This window comes from Perognathus longimembris, chromosome 16 (assembly GCF_023159225.1).
Source record: "Perognathus longimembris pacificus isolate PPM17 chromosome 16, ASM2315922v1, whole genome shotgun sequence".
In the NCBI taxonomy this organism is placed as follows: domain Eukaryota; kingdom Metazoa; phylum Chordata; class Mammalia; order Rodentia; family Heteromyidae; genus Perognathus; species Perognathus longimembris.
In genome coordinates, this window is record NC_063176.1 from 28,958,229 (window position 1) to 28,979,691 (window position 21,463).

General features: G+C 41.5%; 1 protein-coding gene across 5 annotated transcripts in view; it reads left to right on the plus strand.

Annotated features, from left to right (window-relative positions):
- Cracd (capping protein inhibiting regulator of actin dynamics) overlaps nt 1-21,463 on the plus strand; it is a 203,682-nt gene that overhangs the window by 79,166 nt on the left and 103,053 nt on the right. For 4 of the 5 annotated variants that reach the window (XR_007213512.1, XM_048363818.1, XM_048363819.1 and 1 more), the window contains exons 2-3: nt 8,330-8,453; nt 19,820-19,899. Coding sequence is in view for 3 of the 5 variants with exons in the window: in XM_048363818.1 (XP_048219775.1) it covers nt 19,836-19,899 (64 nt within the window). In the remaining 2 variants the exon portion in view is untranslated. The remainder of the gene's footprint in view (nt 1-8,329; nt 8,454-19,819; nt 19,900-21,463) is intronic. The other variant, XM_048363821.1, reaches the window with a different exon arrangement.

Here is a 21,463-nt window from a genome sequence, read left to right on the forward strand (position 1 = left end):
GTTTTTCTCTGGAACACCTCTTGCTCACCCTAGCCCCGGCAAAAGTAGTTGTATACTGTATGTTGTATTAAAGTGATTTTAATTGTAGAGCCCGGTGACTGTATCTTGCCCACTAGGGAATAGTCATTCTTCAAAGCCCTCTAGAAGTTTGTCATGAATGGAAAGAAATGTGACTACTTGCATTCATGAGTTAGGGGATCTCTAGCCCACATTGTTGTGCTGCGTACATTTCCACTTGTAGCTTGGGCTAGGATCTCTTTGGCAAAACTACATAATATCTTCCTGCACATATTGGTGCTGGCCAAATGCTGTGGTCATTGGTGCCTGAACCAGTAGCCTCTTGTCACCATCTGCAACTGAGGGGCATATCCATGACTTTAAAAGTATTAAAATAGTAAAACTATTGCAAAATTATATGCTGTAAACCAACTGTACAACTCATGGGGGGGAAGGGAAGTGAGGAGGGGAAAAGGCGGGGGGGAAATGAGGGAGGAGGTAACAAGTTGGGTAAGAAATGTATTCACTGCCTTACATATGAAACTGTAACCCCTCTGGACATCACTTTGACAATAAATAAAGAATTAAATTTTAAAAATAGTAAAACTAACTTGTGGGGTTGGAAGCATGGCACAGGTGGTAGAGCATCAGCATCCCAGTTTGAGTTTGAGTCCCAGTCTCAAATAACAACCAAAAAACCACAACTAACTTGTATTGAGATCTTTAATATCTATAAAGTTAGGCATGGTTACCACAGACACACCAGGAAAATCCTAGTCAACTCACTGTGGCCATAGTTTTACCATTCTTTCTTTTTGAATAAGGAAAAGGTTTTGTGCTACCTTATTATGTTCTTTTCCAAAGCATATGAATGGGAACAGACCCTGGGCCTCTTCAGAGCCCCTAGTGTTGGAGAGGGGACCCAGGACCTTGTAAGCATCAGGCAAGCAACCCACCACCCTTTCATTCCATTTTAACCAGTTCACTGGTGCAGGAAGAATTTACAGGAAAAATGGTTTATCCTGAATAAGATCAATAGTTTTCACAAGCACTATTAATGCCATTAAATAAAATAATTAACCAAAAGATGTTCATTATTCCTGGTAATTATAATAACTGGTTCTGTGTCTTTGCATTTGTAGGAATAGCTCATCATGAGATGTTTGTTTTTATGGGAAGATCATTTAATGAAAATGGCTCTATCCGGAAGGATGAAAATAGCATTTTGCTTTAGCATAAATTTACATATTTAGGCAATGTATAAAATTAGGAGGGGGGCTGGGGATATAGCCTAGTGGCAAGAGTGCCTGCCTCGGATACACGAGGCCCTAGGTTCGATTCCCCAGCACCACATATACAGAAAACGGCCAGAAGCAGCGCTGTGGCTCAAGTGGCAGAGTGCTAGCCTTGAGCAAAAAGAAGCAAGGGACAGTGCTCAGGCCCTGAGTCCAAGGCCCAGGACTGGCCAAAAAAAAAAAAAAAAAAAAATTAGGAGGGACCTGGAAAGAAAATTCTATGTTCTGTATTTTGGCATATAAGGAAAATAAAACAAAGTAAGAGGAAAAAATAATACAAATTTTTGTAATTTGGGGTGCAAAAGATGATTTACATTTCTAGCAAGTGAAATTTCTTCTGTTTTAAACTGTTGATAGCTACCTTGGATTTTGGCATCCTTCAAGCTGATATTAATCACAGCCTAAGTAGGCAGTTAAGACTACAAATACCACTTTATTGAAAAGCATAATTCAGGCTCAAAGATGGATAGATGTTGTTTTTAGATTTGGGTTTTTTTCAGTGGAAACATTTTTTGCCCTTGTCATTTTTACTCTTTTATAGTTCCTTTCAAATGGGCAGTTGAGAGTCAGAGCTAATGCAGATCAGTTATGCCTAGATCTCAGCTGCAACTTTACTTTCCTCTTGAGACATGTTTAGGTACTGCGTTTCAATAGTGGAGGACAATATTTGAGCATTGAGCTGTGATTTGTCAACTGCGCACAGGCACATAGACTTTACTCCGTGTTTTTCTGCTTTATTGGGTCTCGTGAGGTGCCTCATAGCACCTTCCCTGCGCAGGTAGATGAAGCAATGGAGTCTCTGCCTTCAAAAACTCAAGGTGGGAAATCAATCATGTGACCCAGAGTAAGACATTTCAACGCTGACAATGATGCTGTTTGAAAGCTATAAATATTGATAAGTAATATTCTCCCTCCTACAATTTGATGTCATGGAAGATTAATGAGATCGTTTATGGGAAGCATTTTGATTTAAGCAGCTGAATATCATTTCTAGTATTAAATTGATGTTTGCTCTTCAGCAGTCCCAAAGGAGAAAAGTAAATAAATCAATCTAGCATCCTATGAATATACACAAAATTATTATGTGTCAGTAACAAAAAAATTAAGATATATCCAAAATTAAAATAAACAACCCCAATCTTTCTTCTTCTTTTTTTTTTTTTTTTTTTTTTTTGCATTTAGGAGTGGCCCTATAGGGTTTTATTGCTGTTGTTTGATTGGTTGGTTGGTTTTATTGGCAGTTCAGCCTATGGATCAAACCCAGGGTCGTGCACATGCCAAGTATTCCTGATGCCTCCCCAGCCATGGGAATACACTGTACAACACAGGGGAGCACAGACACCTCTTCACCATACTGACTTTAACTCCTTTGGATATTCACCTAGCCGTGGGAAGATCCAGTGGGACTGTCGCATGAGTGGACAAGTGGAAGATGATTCCACTATTACACAACAAGCTAAAAGGAAGTAGGTGGCTTCTTTGCACCCAATCAGAAAAGACTTCTTACTAGTGTCTCAAATCCCAGCAAAGGAGCACAGCTAACATGTGACAAGAAGACTAATAGAAAGCGAGGTGGAAGGGGAAGGAGAGAAGAAATAAGGGAATCAGAATTCAGAACACCGAGGAAGTTACTGTGTGAGGAACTGTGGTCTGAGCTTGTGTCTAGAGCATAAGTAATATTGTTATCCCGTCCGAAGTCTCGGGTGTCCAAGGTTGGCTCAGAGAACATACCTCTTGAAGGAGTGTTGCTGGCAGTTTCTCTGGCTCTCCCCTCCCATCCTATAGAACAGGTTCCTGGCTCTGCTACAGGCTTCTACCTTCATGCAGAGTCCTAGATTTTACCAGAGGAGCAGAGTCAATGAATAGGTATTTATTCTCCGGCCACGTATCAGAAAGATGCAGTTATTTTCTAAGATTGTCCACTGCTGATGAAGAGTAGCCTTTGAGAAGTTGAAAAAAAAGAAGCAGATTGGTTTCCTCATCTGCAGTTCAAACATCCCACAGAGGTATTTATCTTGTGAGCTACTTTACACAGAAGAGTAGAATGAGTTCAGTTCAGTTTTGTTTGTACTTAAACTGAGTTACAGAACAACAACAAATCTCTCCTCTTGCCTTCCTCCTTCATCTTCTGTGATGGAATAACATCCTTGTGGTGACATTACAAACCCATTACAAGAACCCTCGGATTCTTGCACTTCCTGACAGTGGCATGTTTTGTGGTTTGATTGGAGCAAGGGTTTTGACAAGAGCAGGCTCTTTATGGGGTTTCTGCACGTGCTGTCACCTTCTCTCTTCTCTATCGAGAATGGCACTGAATCACAGTGGCAGTGCAAGATGAGGTGGAAGGTTTGGGAAAACCAAGGACTTTCTATATTGTTCACTGAAAATAAGGGTAGTTCGTAATGGAGGAGTGGCTTAAGTGATAGAGTGTTTAGTAAGCACAAGGCTCTGAGTTCAAGCCCCAGTACAGCCAGTAATAATAGTTGTTATTATTATTGAAGAACAACAACAATGGCCATTGGGACTGGAAATGTAGCTAGATGTAAAGCAGTTGTCTAATATTTCTTGGGTTCCATCTTGCAGACAGAGAGGGAAGGGGAGCGTAGGATAAGGGAAGGGAGAAGAGAAGAAAGGAAGGAAGGGAGGAAGAAAAAGAGAAGAAAGAAGGAAGGGAGAGAGGAGGGGCTTAGGATTGAGACTCATGCTGGGTATTTGTAGTGTAGCAAGGACATACAATGTGTTCGGAGTAGATAATTTGTGAAGGGGAGTAGTTTAAGTGTTGGCTTTAGAAAAAGTTTGATAGATAAAATGGGACTGCATTATTTATTGTGTGAGTCATGTGGAGGAGTTGCAGAGGCAGGCTGACTGAATTTACAATAAGACATTCATAGTTGAGAACCTGAATTAGTGTGGTGACAGAAATAGCAGGTCAAAGAGACATTTAAAGAAACAGATGAAAAACAACAACTCGTGAATGTGGAGAAGAATAGAGCATGCAAAAGTGAAATGATGAGACAATCTTTGAAATAACTGCTTGCTTTGCTTTGCAGAGCTATCCGAGGAGGAGAAAGGGATGTGTGGAGGGATTAGAACATCAAGAGACTCAGGAAATGTCAGGTAGTGGAGTCAGCATGTTACATTAGGGGAGCTCTAGAGGGGAAAGAGGGGGATGTCTAGACAAGTGTGAATTCAATGAGACTGTCCTGTGTTGATGACTTTGAGAAGTTTGAGTGAGTGGATTGATGAAGTCTGCAGTGATCTGAGGGCTAAGGGAAGAACAATGCTGAAATGGGGTTGGGGGACGGGGCTCACAGGCAGAGATCATTTGCCTCTGAAGTTTAACAGCAAATGAAAAAAAGAAGTTAAAAGTAATATTAGTGGGCTAGGAATGTGGTTTAGTGGTAGTTTAGTGGTAGAGTGCTTGCCTAGCATGCATCAGGCCCTGGGTTCGATTCCTTAGTACCACATAAATTAAAAAATAAAATGAACAAAAAATAGTATTAATAGGAATTTTACAAATCACAAGACCTATAGCTTGGCTAAGAAGAGTTTTCTGAACAGAAAAACATTAGAAAATTCTAAGATGCACAGGTGCTGATGATGGATTTCCACGCTCGAGCCTGATTCCTATAGGTCAGCATCTAAGAGGATGTTTATGCACACAAATGGCTTTGAGCTTTTCATCTTCACAGTTCCAACCACATGGTTTTCAGCAGCTCTTTTACACCTACATGTTTTACACCACATGTTTCCTTCGGGGAGGGTGGTGGAGGAACAGAACTTGGTACTTCTGCTAATGTGGAACATTTAGATCCTTCCCATTTTGACTTAATAATATGATCCATAGCATACAATATCATATCATAGTCAATTGTGGAATAAGGATCTCCTCACCCAAAGTGCTGCACCCTGCTGTCCCATTGGGGGTCTTAGAAAGAAAATGAGGAAAGATATTGTTTTTCAGGTCCTTCAGTCCACCAACATTGTTGTCACAGCATGTTCTAATTGCTGTTGAGAATGGGCTGTGGAAGTCCTGGTCAAGGGGAATGTACTGGATCTGCCTGTAAAGCTGGAGTTCCCCCACAGAAGAAATTCACCCTCTCTGGACAGAGCCAGCAAGCACGCAGCCACCAGTCCCAGGCAGAAACCTGGGAGTCGCGCCTCTGTGTTCTCTGTTTTGTCTTTTCTCAAATGCCAGCTCACGGCCATCATGATTCGCAGAAGTAAATGAATGCAGGCACTCTGGTCCTCACACCCAGCTTCCTGCCTGCTAGATTGTGAGCTTGAAACCAGGTCATAGATTCTTGCCTTGTGTTGCTTAGACTACTCAACAGACAGCAGGGCTGTAAAACACCCTTCATCCAGCCAGGCACCTTTTACCTACTCCAAGGAGTTTATCTTTGTGTATGTCACTCTGAGATCACTGAAGGATCATGTCGTTCCTCCTTCACCTTCCTCTCCCCTGCAGTCCTTGGGGTATGGTACCAAATGAACCAAATATATATGCCCTTGTTCGGTTGACTTTGTATACATGTTCCAAAAAGCACCCAGATATATTCATTCTTTTTTTTTAATTTACTATATTTTTATTGTAATGGTGCTGTACAGAGGGATCACAGTTACATAAGTCAGGTAATGAGTGCATTTCCTTTCATACAGTGTCATCCCTTTCCTCCCTCCCATCTCCACCCACAAGTTGTATAGGTCACATTCTACAGTGTCTAGTGAGCTCCACTGCTGCACTTTTCCACCCCTTTTCCCTTGAATTCTGTGCACCCATATACACTCCCAAAGACAGACAACTGAACAAACCAAACAGAAAGAAAAGAAAATAGAAACAACAAAAAAACTCATGTTTCCATATCTAATGTGTGTGTGTGTAATTTTGTACTATCAGAGGCACATAGGCATTGCACCTTTGTGTTTCTTCCCTAACAGTAGAGTATCCTCCTTTGGTCTCACTATGTATGAGTGTCTAGAGTCCTGAATGATTTATCATACCCCAGTGTATTTTAGGTCTAACTTCTGCATATGAAGAAAACATGCACTGTTTGTTCCTCTGAGCCTGATTTACCCCCACTTAACATGATTTAGTCTAGTCCATCCATTTTCCTGAAAATGACATTATTCTTTCTAATGGCTGTATAAAATTCCATTGTATATAGGTTCCACATTTTTTGGATCCACTTGTCTATTTTAAGGCATCTGGACTGTTTCCACAACTTGAGTAGTGAGGCAATGAATGTGAGTTTGCAAGTGTCTTTATGGTATCGTGGCTTGTGATGTTCAAGGAAGATGCCCAGGAGTGGTATGGCTGGGTTGTAGGGAAGATCTATGGTTAGTTTTTTCAAGAACCTCCAGACTGCTGTCTAAAGTGGTTGTACTAGTTGATATACTCATTCTTGAATTGCAAGGTGATAATAGGCACAAGCTACCATACCAGACTGTAATCCTAGCTACTCAGGAGGCTAAGACCTGAGGATCATGGTTCAAAACCAGCCTGGGTAGGAAAGTCCATGAGATTCTTATCTCCAACTAACTACCAGAAAACCAAATGTGGCGCTGTGTCTCAAGTGGTAGAGCACTAGCCCTGAGTTGAAGAGCTCAGGGACAGTGCCCAGTCCCAGAGTTCAAGTCTCATGACTAACAAAAAAAATGCGTGTGTGTGTGTGTGTGTGTGTGTGTGTGTGTGTGTGCATAAGGTTGCTTGCTCTTGCATTGTTGCCTTAGGAGCTCATCTGGTTTTTCTGGATTTTGTAAGGATATATTTGAATTTGGGTTGTTTCCTGGATACACCCCACCTCCATCCCCATTAAAATCTGGTTCTTATGTCCTGGTTTTTATCCAGGCAGGCTTGGCAATTGTAGAAGGGATGTGGGTGTCCCACACACAGGGAACTTCCTGGTGGACCTAGGAAGTGTGATTTGTATTTGTGAACAAAAGTGCCTTCACTTTGTGTAGGAGGAGATAACCTCGCAGTGTGAGGGAAGAAGTAGCCTCATGATTCCAACCTTCATTCTCTGCTAGATCAAATTTGTGTTTTCTGAGAAGCTACTGGAATTTTAGCTAGCCTACCCTGAAGGAACAGTGTGAGACTCCTTTGTGTATTAAGATATATATGACTCCTGTGCATAAGAACATATAAGTTTTAATATTAGTGAATGTGATTCTTTTCATCTCAAAAGTGAGCACAGTTTATAAAAAATGTTTATGATGTTCTACAACAAAACTTACAATAACAGATGCTGGTGGCTCATGCCTATAATCCTAGCTACTCAGGAAGCTAAGATCTGAGGCCTGTTGTTCAAAGCCAGCCCAGGCAGGAAAAGTCTGTGAAACTCTTATCTCCTATAAACTACTCCGAAAATGCCAGAAGTGGCTTTATGGCTCAATTGGTAGAGTGCTAGTCTTGAGCACAAAAAGGTCTAGGGACATTGCCCAGGCCCCGAGTTCAAGACTCAGAACCAGCAAAACAAACAAACAAAACTGGAAGTGTAACTGTGACTCAAGTGGTAGAGTGCTAGTCTTGAGTAAAAAAGCTCAGGAACAGTGCCCAGGCCCTGAGTTCAAGCTTCAGGACACGCACACACACAAACACACATATGGACATATACTCACACACTTAGAATAACAAAAAAAAATAAGAATTTAATATTGCTCAGCAAACCTAACAAATAAGCAAACAAAATTCAAAGAAGGGGAAAATGCAGATAATAATCCAATGTATATTCTACAAAATTAAGAATGAGGGAAGGGGTATGTAGGGGAGGGATGGGTGAGAAGGTTGAAAGGGGTGACATTGATCAAGATATACTGTATTCATAAACTGGCTTGTACAACTCCTTTGTACAACTACTTAAAGATAATAAAAATAAGTTAAATAAAAATGTGATCCTATATTCAAAAAATTTATAAAAACAACCTCTTAACTTCTGCATACTGATTTTTGTCAGGGAATGGAATAGATACTCATTTTGAAAGCTTTCAAGAGAGGAATAAAGGCATCAAATGTTCTGGGTTTTGTTTTTTCTCAACAGTTCATGAGCGCATTGATTCCCAGGCGTTCTGGGCCACGTGCCTCGTTTCCTGACACACTCAGCAGAAGGTGAATAGTGGTGGAGAATTACACAGCAACAAAAGAACCTGTATCTGTGAATGAAGGTACGTCTCCTGTGCAGAGAATGGAGCAGGAAGTTACTTATGGAGCACATTTCATTGATTCTGAAGGAGATGCGGAGGTGGAGAGTATGTGCTTCATTAGATATCCAGTTAGGAGATCCTTGTCACCAATGACCTTCCAGCCTAGATTCCACTTCTTCCTACTGACTAGCTAAGCTAATAGGGATGAGTTCTCTGAACACCAGTTCTTTCTTTTATAAAAGAAAATTTCACAGGTGAAAGCTTTGAAAATGGAAGGAGCAGATAGAAAGACAGATAGATACATAGATATATGTTATTATGATGATGATAAATATTATCATGATGAACAATTTTTCATTGTTTATTGTTTTGTCTCTTAAGACCATGGAGCTGTGACTTTTAAGTAGTCAGCCCTTAGTAGTGGCTGTCTAAGTGCTGGGGGAGGAGGCATTCCCTAAGAACTTCTAATTCTTTTGGCTGTTTTGAAAGATAAAGGAAGTTACAACTATGAGTAACTGAGTTTATGACAAGCATCATATTTCAGGATTTACATATGTGGTTGGATCCATCTTTGAGCCTTGAAAGGAGGTGTTATGCCTCCTATGATATTTATCCTTAGCTGATTGGATCCCATTAGAGAATTGCTTAAAAGAAGGTAAGAACCACTCTTGTTGATTGTAAGTTGAGAGATTTTATGGTCTGATGGGAATGTGAAGTTGTTAATAATGTCTAATTTTTTTTTTTGCAATACTCACGAGCAGCTTCCTTCTTCTTGTCTACATGGCTTATTCTAAGTGTCCCATCCCCCCACCCCACCCCCACACAACAGACAAATTTGACCTCTAGGGCTGCAATCACAAAGTACCTCAAGCTGCATAGCTTAAAACAAACTTCTTGTTTCACAGTACTATCAGCTGGAAATTCAGGGTCAAGGTATGGCCATGTTTCCTTCACACCTGTAGAGAAGAAACCCTTCTTTATGTCTTTGCAGCTCCTGCTGGCTCTTGGCCAGCCTTGACATCCCTCAGTCTCTGTCTTTTGCCATGGCCCCCTCCTGCTGTGCACCTGTGTGTTCAGGATACCAGAGTTACTGGATTAAGGTCACATTTACTCATTCCTTCTTCAAATATGAGTATATTCTAATTACCTACCTCTGCAATGAACCTTTTTGAATGTATGTGCTAGTACTAGGGTACTGTCCTTCAGCTTTTGTGTGTGTGTGTGTGCGTAAGGCTAATGTTCTACCACTTGAGCCACAGCTTTACTTTCATCTTTTTGGTGATTAATTGGAGAGAAGAATCTTGTGGAGTTTCCTTCCTGGTCTGGCTTCTAACCTCCATCCTCAGATCTCGGCCTCCTGAGTAGCTAGGGTTACAGGTATGAGCCACTGGTGCCCAGATGCAATGACTCTTTTTCAAACAAGGTTGCATTCCATGACACAGGAGGTCAGAACTTCAGCTTATCTTTTGCAGGATATGTATGTCACTGTTTAACCCTATCCCAGCCATTTTAAATAATAAACAATACACATGACTTTTTCCATCTTACAAATGGAGAAAGGCTCAGAAAGCTGACTGTACTTGGTGAAAGTCAGTCATTGATAAATAGAGCCAGTTATCGTGGTATCCCCGTGCTGTGGCACACATGGCTATGATGCCACGATGGAGTTGACAGGGACCTGCTCAAGCCCAGGACAGGAGTGACACACATACAAGATCACTGTTCTCATCCTAGTGTTTGAACTCAAGAGAGCTCGATTGACATCTGTCTCTATACTTCTGTCAGAGGGAAGACAGAGGCCCATCTGCACCCTCCCTGCTCTGCGTTTCATCTCATAGCACTGGAAACACATGCTTTTTTTTCCCACTTAGAGGACTTTTTCCGGGAAAATGATACTGTGATTTCTGTAACATGCTGAACATTTTATGACAGGAACACATGTTTTCTTCTCACACAACAAAGATATATATACCCACACCCACATATATGCATATGTACATGCATGTAGGCTTGACATATAAGCCATTGGCTTATGACAGTACACCAAGGTGATTCTGAAAGTATTTAATACACCTTGCTTTTCCTTGTATTTCACCTGCCTCCTGACAGAGAAGCTCCTCTATCCACTTGTGAGTCTGGAAGAACACTAGAGCCAGGTTTTAGGCATCGTCTTAGAGGAGCTTCAGGGAGCTTGAGAAGAGGAGGAGGTGTACCAGAATAGAAATGGACGCTTGTGCAGGCTGTGAAGAGTGACATCCCCAGGCTGGGCCTGTAGGGCATCAAATAGCCAGAGTGTCATGCCAGAGGAGAGTCTAAAGCAAGGTGCTCATGGCTGAGTGTTTCATTTGGGAGGCGAGTTAAAGCCACAATGGGAAGAAAATAGCATCCTGTCAAAGATAGGAACTAGTGCTATACCAAGAAGGAGACTGTGAGGCAATAGCTGGTGCATAGCTGCCAGGTGTTGGCTCGGTGGCATGTTTGTCCCAACTCTGGCTGCACTGTGCAAGATGAAAGGGGGGCTGTGAGGGATGCCCCAGGGACGGCTGGGCAGCCCCCCTCCTCCCCACCAGGTTTAGCCAAGTTCCTGGTGGCACCATGGTGTTGTTTTCTCCCAGTATTTGTTCATTTTTGCCTCTGTTGCAAATGTGATTTTTAGTCTCCTTTAATTATATCACATTATAAAAGTATTCAGGTAAAACTCACAAAGCATAAAATTAACCATTTTAAGGTGGATGCATTTAGTATATTCAAAATGTTATATACTCACTGCATCTTGTTTCATTCTAAACCATAAAAATGGTTCAGAATGGTATAGAAGAGACTGAACAGTCCTGTGAAACAGTCTTCATTTGTCCCTCCCTCAGCCTGGCAACCTCCAATCACCTTCTGTCTCTGTGTATTTACCTAATTTAAATAGCTCATACAAATGGATTCATACCATAGGTGTGAATTTGTGTCTTGTAAAACACATTTCTAATTACAAATCATTGATTGGGTTTACACACACACACACACACACACCCATATCCTCTCACTGTGTGAGGAGAGCTGGGTGCTGTAGGAATATTCATGTCTTTATAACTAGGACCCACAAGAAAAAACCTCTTCAGTCATCTCTGCTTCCCTGTCATTGTTTCATGTGACTGCTGATGGTTTGAAATGAGTTTACTTCATCTGCAAGGATGCGGGCATCTTGATTTCAACTTATTTCACTTCTACCTAGGGCTTAATCCTCTCTGGCACTTTACCTCTTACCCCGGACTTGTGCCATTGTTCTTGTGGCTTGGACTCTCAGTTTATCCCATCAGTCATCCAGATGAACCTGTAACTGATATTTTGGCACAGGGAGAACTAGAGATTATATTGCTGGCTACACCACAAAGCATAGTCTCTCCTGTGGGAGTTAAATGATACCCGCTGTTGAAGATGAAAATTTGAGGAATACTTTACACTGTCATCTCCTGGGGGCACACACCCCCCCTGCCTGGCTCCTTCCCTCCATAAGGAGATTAAGCCCTACTTAGGGAGGTCCTGGGAGGCAGACTGCAGAGGCCTGAAATGTGAGCCTTCTCCCCATCTGGCTGAAGTAACCTAAAACGCTGGCACAGATGAAGCTGCAGAGAAAAGGGAAACTGGATGCAAGCAAGGTTGTGAGGAGAACAAAATTCTCCTTAAATCCTTCTGTGGCAGCCAAAGGACCAGCTAGTCTACTACTGTGGAAGCAAGGATGGGGTTGGTGTTGCCCTCATGCATCTCTGTTCCCTTGGAGGACAGAGTTATTTCTGGGCACTGGGGCACCATGCTAAGTACAGGATGAAGGCTGGCTGGTTACCACAGTGTGACTGTCATGCACTATCTTGTGTGTTGGTTAAGATGAAATCATCAGCTTCCTGCTCCAATAGATCATGTCCAGGCACCCCACCCTCCCCCCCAAACACACCCTCTCTAGTACTCACAGACAACAAAGGGCAGTCTGCATGCTGTGGACTTCACTGACTTGCAGTCAGATGTGTAAACAGAGAACTGGTTGGAGTGTGATTAGTGATATTTGAGAGAGTTTTGCACAGAGTTCTGGGGAACAGAGAGGGCAATGTAAACAACTGCCACGGGGAGACAGAGGGCATCCCGGAGGTGCCATGTGAGCCCTCTGGAAAGAGGAGAAGCTGTGTGTCAGACAAGTTAGGGGGCCCCCAATCTCCAGAGCTCACACTATGGGAGTGTGCTAACACACTTCTTATGTGGGGGCAGAGGAGGTGGGTGAAGGGAGGCTGGCCCTCTGCCTTCTGCCCTTGCTTTCCTAAATGTAACTTTAGGAAACAACCACTCCATTCACCAGCAGCTCTGATGGACAAGAGCCACACACCCAGGAACAAGTGTAGACATGAAATTGATAGCCTCTGTTCTCCTAGGATTAAAGCCAGAATGAAGGGGAAAAAAAGTCTGTTAAGTTTGTTACTCCTAATAGTCCACCTGTCTTAGCCTTCCTTTTTCTAGTGAATTTTTAAATTTTGTTTTCTTTGATTATTTCTTTTGTAAACTGGCTCAAGTACAGCTAAGGTTTTATACCATTCACCATTTGAACAAGCTTGGGAATGCCTCCTGTGAAGAAGACCCTTGAGCTCTCAGCTTCCAAAAAACAAACAGGGAGATCATTTTTACTCCCAAGGATACCAAAACCAACAGCAAACACAAAAAGCTAAAGTCAGTAGAGCCATCAGTCTTCTCTGCTATTTCCTGACAAAACAAAGCTTTTTGGGTATCTGCATGCACACAAATTCAGTATTAAGCTCTTTGAGATAAATGACATTAACTCTGAACTGAAGTTCAAAGGCATGAAGAATGTCCTGTAACCGAAAGAGGTACCCAGGGAAGGAAAAGCCTGGAAGCATTATGGGGCACAGGTTTGTAAAAGCCATAGAAAGCTAGGAGCTGGTGGCTCACGCCTGTAATCCTAGCTACTCAGGAAGCTGAGGTCTGAGGATCACAGGTTGAAGCCAGCCTGCTCAGGAAAGTCCATGAGATTCTTTTTTTCCAATGAGACTCCTATCTCCAATTAACTACCTGGAAATTGGAGGTGGAGTTGTGACTCAGAGTGGTAGAGTGCTAGCCCTGAGCAAAAAAAACCTCAGCAACAATGCCCAGGCTCTGAGTTCAAGCCTCATGACTGACAAAAAAAAAAAAAAAGCCACAGAAAGTCCATTGCATGCAGAAAAACACCCTCAAACAAAACACCTAAGCCTGAGCTTTACTTTTATTAAGGAGTTAGATCCATTTGCATGCATAATGCAATATGTGCATAATATATATTATGCATTATAGATACGTATTTTTTTCTTGCTGCCACCAGGGCTTGGGCACTGTCCTTTAGCTTTTTTCAAGGCTGGAGCCACAGCTCCACTTTTGGCTTTTTGCTGGTTCATTGGAGATAGGAGTTTCCTGCTTAAATTGCCTTCAGACACCTCTCTCTCCCTCTCTCTCTCTCTCTCTCTCTCTCTGCAGAACTAGGGCTTGGACTCAGGGCCTGAGCACTGTCCCTGGCTTCTTTCTTCTCAAGGCTAGTACTCTGCCTCTTGAGCCACAGTGCTACTTCCAGGTTTTTCTGTTTATGTGATGCTGAAGAATCGAACCCAGGGCTTCATGCATGCTAGGCAAGCACTCTATTCCTAAGTCACATTCCCAGCAGACCTCTTTTTTTTTTCTATAAAACATACCTATCAATCCCTGCCCCTATCATATATACACAGAACTTTAGACTCAATCTGGCTTAAGACTTTTTTCTTTTTTTGAAAGAAGTTTAGGTCTCTTTACCAAGACTCTGTTGTTTTTGTTTTTGTCAGTCATGGGCTTGAACTCAGACTTTGGGCACTGTCCCTGAGCTTTTTTGCTCAAGGCTAGTGCTCTGTCCCTTTGAGTCACAGCTCCACTATTGGTTTTCTGGTGACTCATTGGAGATAAGAGTCTCAAGGACTTTCCTGCCTTGGGCTGGTTTTTTTTTTTTTCAATTACATTTTATTGACAAGGTGTTGTGTAAAGGGGGTACAGTTACATAATAAGGTAGTGAGTACATTTCTTGTGATATCTTACACCCTCGTTTTTCTTTCCCTTCCCTAGATCAGGTAGTCATATAAACAATATCCTGTGTACCAAAATCATATACAGTAACCACGTAGGGTATGCCAAAGGAAATTCCCCTAGAACTTTAAATGTAACATCAACAATAGAATCCTCCTGTGTCCTCTTGGAGTTGTTTTTGCTTATCCTCGCCTTATATGATCATGTGTACATAGCTGTTGAGCTATTGTGATCCACTGATAGGGCTATTCTAGACCTTTTTATGTTTAGTAGTTGTTTGGTTTTAGATACATAATGTAAGGTCACTGACCCAATCTGTGGAAATACCATTTGAAAAGAAGTTTGTTGTTTTGCAGACCTGGTCTCTACTATCCCCCCCACAACACTGGCAGTCATATATCAAGGAGGCCCCTTTGTTTTCTGTGTTCTAGGCTTGTCTCACTCAGCATTATTTGTTCAAGCTCTGACCATTTCCCTGCGAATACCAATATTTTATCATTTCTAATTGCTATGTAGTATTCCGTTGTGTACAGGTACCACATTTTTTAATCTACTCATCTGTAGTGGGGCATCTGGGTTGTTTCCATATTTTGGCTATTGTGAATTGTGCAGCAATAAACATGGATGTGCAGATGTCTTTATGATATCCTGAGACCTGTTGTTCAGGATAGATGCCTAGGAGTGGTATGGCTGGGTCATAGGGTATGTCTATGCTGAGCTTTTTGATGAACCTCCATACTGTTCTCCAAAGTGGTTGTATTAATTTGCACTCCCACCAACAGTGGAGAAGGGTTCCTCTTTCCCCACATCCCTTACAGCATTTGTTTTTGCCTGAGTTCAGAGTATATAATCTGGCTTAAGACTTTTGAGAAATTTATCTCTTATTATAAATTATTTGGCAAATTTATCTCCTATCATAGATTTTGTAAATCTATCATCCCATATTCTACTAAATGCTGATCCCCTTGGAGCCAGTGATATTTTCCTTTATGTCTTTATATCTTATCCCTTCCAACATCACCCAACACCTGTGACAATATTAAGCCAGAACAGATAGTCAGAAATGATCCAGCGAATGATATCGATGGGCAGAATTTCAGTCTAGGAAATATCTGCAAAGATGTCTGTGTCTATTTCCATTATTGTCATTGTTTCTTAAATTAGATCCCTTGGCACCATAACTCTAAACAAAGGTTCAAAAGATATTCTTTCAGAGTTGAAGGCTTTGGGGAAATTCTTATTTAAACAAAGCTCAACAGGATTCATTATTGTAAGACTTTGAGAAGTCTCAGGCATTGAGGAGATATTGTGAATAAGATTTCACTAAGTTATTTGTTCACAAAAACTCTGATAACTGTTCTTGGAATGTACTGCTGTAACAAATTACCACAGATACTGTGACTTAAAACAACACAATTTGTAGTTGTGGAGGTCAGAAGTCTAAAATGAGTCAACAAGATTGGTGGTTCCTTCTGGACACTCTGGGGAAGAATCACTCCCTTTCCTTGTCTTATCTGGCTTCTAGCAGCTGCCTGCCCTCCTTGGCTGGTGGCCACTTCCTTTTCCTCCAAAGCCAGCAAGGTAGCATTCTCCAGTGTCTCTCTCTCCATCTGCCACCTGTGATTCCATTGCCACATCTCTTCTTGTGATTCTTATCACCCTTGACTCCATCTTTTTCTTCTTTTATATCATTATTTTTATTGTTAATATAAAAGGGATGTGCAGAGGGATTACCATTTCATAAGTCAGGCAATAAGTATATAACTCTTTGGACAATGTCACCCCTTCCTTCATGTGGCTCCATCTTTTAAAGGCTCATAGGACTGCATTGGGCCACCCAGATAATCTAGGCTCATCTTTCCATTTAATGTTTCTCCCTTCTGCCAATCTGCAGAGCCTCCTTTGCCCTGGAAGTAACATATCCAAGGATTCTAGGTGTTAGACACAGCCATGATTCTACTTGCCCCAGCATAGGTGTTCCTCAGCAGCTATGCCAGTGCAAAACATCTGGGCCACCCTCCTCAAGGAAGAGCTGTGTGGAGCACTGTGGCCACCACTGATGATGTAATTAATAAGGAACAGGAATTCTTAAAACAAAGGTGTACCTGGGACACACTTCCATGGATAACCAGCAGATCACTTGTGTGGTAACTTCAGCAGGGATAGTGACAAACACTAATAGAGGCCTCTTCCCTCAAAGGTTTGCAAACCCTTCCTAACTATATAAATGTAGCCTATGGATCACAGAAGAGAGTGAAGCTCATGGTTTTGTTCAAAGTGTAGCACTGTGCTTTTTTTTATTTTGAACCATGGCAGCATGGCGACTGCCCAGCAGATGTCAAAACATCTGTCCAGTACTATAACTACTCACCAGAACTGGGTACCAGTGCTAAGTAGAAACACAGTAAATGAGAAGGTTGATTGTGGGCCAGCTCGCTGGAAGAAGGTCACCATAAAGGCAAAGCAGAAAAATAGAGACAAGGAAAAAAAAAAGGATGGACTAAGTGATAGATGATTTGTGCCTGAAAGTTCATTTTACAAGGCTCTGGGGATGGGACCCATATTATTGTTGTATGCAGAGTAAACCAGTGAATCTAAGGAAGAGACTTGATCTCATGTGTGTAGCATGAGAAGACTTGTTCTCACAAAATGCAGAATGAATCATCTGTGACAGTCCACGTAGATTTGAAGATATGAAGCAGGGACAGGCCTGAGATGAACTAATAGAAGCCTCCTTTCACTCTGCATGGCAGGAAAATGTGGGTTCCATCTATGAGATTGTTTGGCCACATTGCCATCACATTTGCAGACCAACACCCCCCCACCTCAGTGACAAGCCTAGTCCTTTCCTGTACCTCACAGCACAGATCCATCTATTTCAAAGTCCCTGCCCCAAAAGAAAGGGAGTGTGCAAAAAGAGTGACTAAAAAGTATACCTTAAAGTAGACTATGGAGACTTTTAAATGGCGCATCTAGAGACAGCGTTCCTTCCCAAATTGGTCATTTCACTACAGCATATAATTTTCCCTGGAAAACATGCAGACTGAGTAGAGAATCACGCAAGTCTGTGGAGATTCTGTTGTTGATACTAAGTGATGAGAATCATTCTTCAACAAAATTGTTCCTTGCTCCTTGCTGTCTGCCCAATGCTGTATGTATAACCTTAGGGACTCATTTGAAAACTTGGAAGGCAAGTTGACATACTCAGTCAAAGATACATATAGGAAACCTGTGATTTTCTTTTCTTTTATTCATTTCTTTATTGTCAAAGTGATATACAGAGGGGTTACAGTTTCATACATAAAGCAGTACTTGTTACCTCCTCCCTCATTTTCCCCCCATCCTCCCCCTAGGAAACCTGTGATTTTCTAATATTCCAGAACTGAAACATTCTCTGTTCTGACTCTGTGGAGAATGTAAATTTGATTTTAAGATTGAAAAAAAGAAAAGAAATAAGATGCTCCACAATACTTCAGTCACTTATTTTATTTAAAAAAGACTTTTAGACTTACTGTAAAATATTCTATTAATATACTAATATCCACAGTAGAATATATATTACATATTTTATTATACATAGTGGAAATAATGTAATAAATACTACATATAAAGAGAAAAATCAGCTACTACTTATACCCCCTTTTTATTGTGCTTATATAGTCTGATATTGTAGATGACCTAGACACTCAGTAAGTAGTGGATGGATTGGAATTTGCTCCAAAGAAGCACTGTAAAAGTCAGTGTGGGTAGGTATGAGATGCTTAAGTGTTCTCTTCTAGAATGAACTATATCTAACCCATGATTAGCTGGGTAGATTGTAAAAGGCATCACAGACAATATGACAGCACACAGTGGTAATAGGTTCTGCCATAAACAAAGTACTGATATGAGAGCAATCTAACAAAGGGTGTTAGTTAAGTCAAACTCAGGAAATTACATCCAGAAGCAATATTGCGTCATTCACTATAGTATGGCCATGGGAACAAAGATAAAAGTAACAAAGCTTCAAAATATCCAATCTTCAGTAATGATGGGATTTTTAAGGTTAGCAAGTACAGAATAATTCAGCTCAAGAGGTGGCTAAAATAGATTAAAAACTGAATTACCGTTCTTGATAGTGAATTGATTAATTACACTGAATTAATTATAGTGAATAGAGATATTTTTGCACTAAGCAAAAATGAAAGTACCCTAATGCTGTGGTGTTGTTGGTTGTGTCTTGTTGAGCTGGGTGCTGGTGGCTTATGCCCTGTTGTTCTAGCTACTCAGGAGGCTAAGATCCAAAGGATTGTGATTTGAAGCCAGACAGGAGGAAAAATCTGTGAGACTCCATCTCCATTAGCCAGCAAAATGTTGGGCTAGAAGTGTGGCTCAAGTGGAAGAATCCCAACCATCAGCAAGCAAAATAAGTGAATTTGGGGGCCTGAGTCCAGGCCCTGGTACCAGCCAGCATAGGCACACAAAAGAATATATGCAAAGAATTTTGGGTTCCTTGGAAAATAATACAGGAATAGAAAATGCTTTTATATATCCTTCTTTTCTTTTTTTTTTATAAACCTGTTCACTTAGCCCAGAGGGTTATGATAAATTACACTATAATAAAACATGAATATTTGGGTATTAGAAATCATTTTGAAGTAGAACATTGGAAATGTGAGAGAGCTGTAACTTTGACAACTATTTTCCATGTATACAGTTTGGGGATGAAGTGGTTTCAGTCAACGTAAGTATCGATTCTGCTAATAATAAAAGAGAAGGCATCCTGAACTAATCCTGCATTTCCTTTCCAGGGATGGGAAGCGCAGGACTTTCTCGTCAGGACAGGGGCCAGCAATGAGCTGGGGATGAGCTCAGTGGCTGCTATCTTGGACTATGCTAGGCAGTTATCACTGCAGTGTTGTTGTTTTTAATTTGTTTTGTTTTGTTTGTTCTAGTCCTGGGGCTTGAATTGAGGGCCTGGGCACTGTCCCTGAGCTTCTTTGTGCTAGCACTCTCGTGGTAGGCTAGCATTCTACCACTTGAGCCACAGTGCTACTCCTGGCTTTTTCTGAGTAGTAGTGGAGATAAGTCTCACAGACTTTCCTGTCTAAACTGGATTCACACCTAGAGCCTCAGCTCTCAGCCTCCTGAGTAGCTAGGATTAGAGGTATGAGTCACTGGTGCCTGGCACTGCAGTGTTTTTATCAGAGCCATGGGGTTGTCTCCTCCCCTTCTCTCATTCACCAGGTGGAGGACCAATCACAGGACTGCGAATACAGCCCCAGGCCCTCTTACTACTGCGCTCACACGTTTGCATGCTGTACTTTGTATTTCAGTAAGAGTTCAGAAGCCATGGCCACAGAGGACACTAAACTTACAAAGAATGTCCACAGGGAGGCCCCCAGTGGTGATGAAGGTATGGTAATGGTATGGAGCAGCGTCTTGGAGGTGCAAAATTAAAGAGACAGAGCTACCTTTTTCTTTCCTATTGTTTGTTGGGTTCAAAAATATCTGGATGATCTACTGCTGACTTGTAAACAAACACACAGACATTTGAAAGCCAAGCCAAGTTGGCTACAGCACACACCAGCCTTTCCCTGCACTATGCCCTTAGACCTCTAGGGGGCTCTGCCTCTTCCTCTACACAGAGCCCTATCACACTTGGTTGTGCACTTTCCTATCCAACAAACACAAGAAACAATGAAATTAGAAAGGAGCGAAAGTCATAGCAATCAGACTCACCAGGCTACTAAGTACTCAGTGAGAGCTGAAATGAGAGAGACAAGAAATCCCACCCTCAGCAGGTACAGTGCTTCACTCGAGAAGGCTCATTGAGAGGGACAGACACTTCTGCATGTGTTCACTGTCTCTTCACATCATTTTACTGTGTTTAAATAGTACCAGCCATAAGTCAATTAAGATGGAGAAATTTCTATTCAAAAGTTTTTAGCTTTAAATTTTTTTAAAGACAGAGTCTCACTATACAACCCATGCTTAGCACTCAAGAGGAAGTTTCCTCTGAAATTCGTTTTATCAGGGAGACTTCCTGGTATGTTTGAGCTTGGGATTCTATTTGCATTTTGATATGTGGTCTTCCAGTGTCCTTGGAAGGGACTGGTATTTGGGGGGCAGTCACCCCACAGCAGGAAGAGCAGGAAACCTTTCTGAAAGAAGTCTGACTCCGTACAATGCTCTTCCTAAATTATGCTGCCTTGAAAAGATGATCAGAAGCCAGATGTGATAACTCATGCCTTTAATCCTAGCTATTTGGGAGGTGGAGATCAAGAGTATCACATTCAAGGCCAGCTTGGATTCAAAGTTGGTAAGACCCCATCACAACAAATAAGCCAGGAGTGGTGGTTTGTGTCTGTAATCTCAGCTACATGGGAGGCATAGGTAGTAGAATAGCAACCCCAGGCCAGCACCAGGTAAAAGAAAGAGATCCTATCTGAAAGAAAGATAATTAAAATGCTGTAGGGGTATGGTTCAGGTGGTAGGTGACCTGTGTTCAAACACCAGTATCACCAAGACAAACCAAACCAACAGACAGACATTTGAATGAAATGTAGCCCACAAAATTAGTGTCAAAATTGGAAGAAATACTAAAATTTTAGGTCCAATATTGTATGAAGCAGGCATTTAGCTTTAATTTGCAAACCTTTGCTTATAAGGACATTTGTATTCTAATGGCATCTTTTGCATTCTCTGGGCAATACATTGATTTAGTAGTAGTTTAGCTATTAAATTTCACTTTAAGAAATAGTAAACTCTAGAGCCAGGCATGATGGCGATGATGATGATGATGATGGCGATAGTGATGATACATGTTAGTCCCATCTAAGGAGCTGAGGCAGGAGTATCACTTGAATCCAGAAATTTAGGGCTAACTTGGCCAACATAATGGAATCTTGTTTCAAAAAGATAGAAAGAAGGGCTGGGATGTAGCTCAGTGGCAAAACATTTGCCTAGCAAGTCCTGGG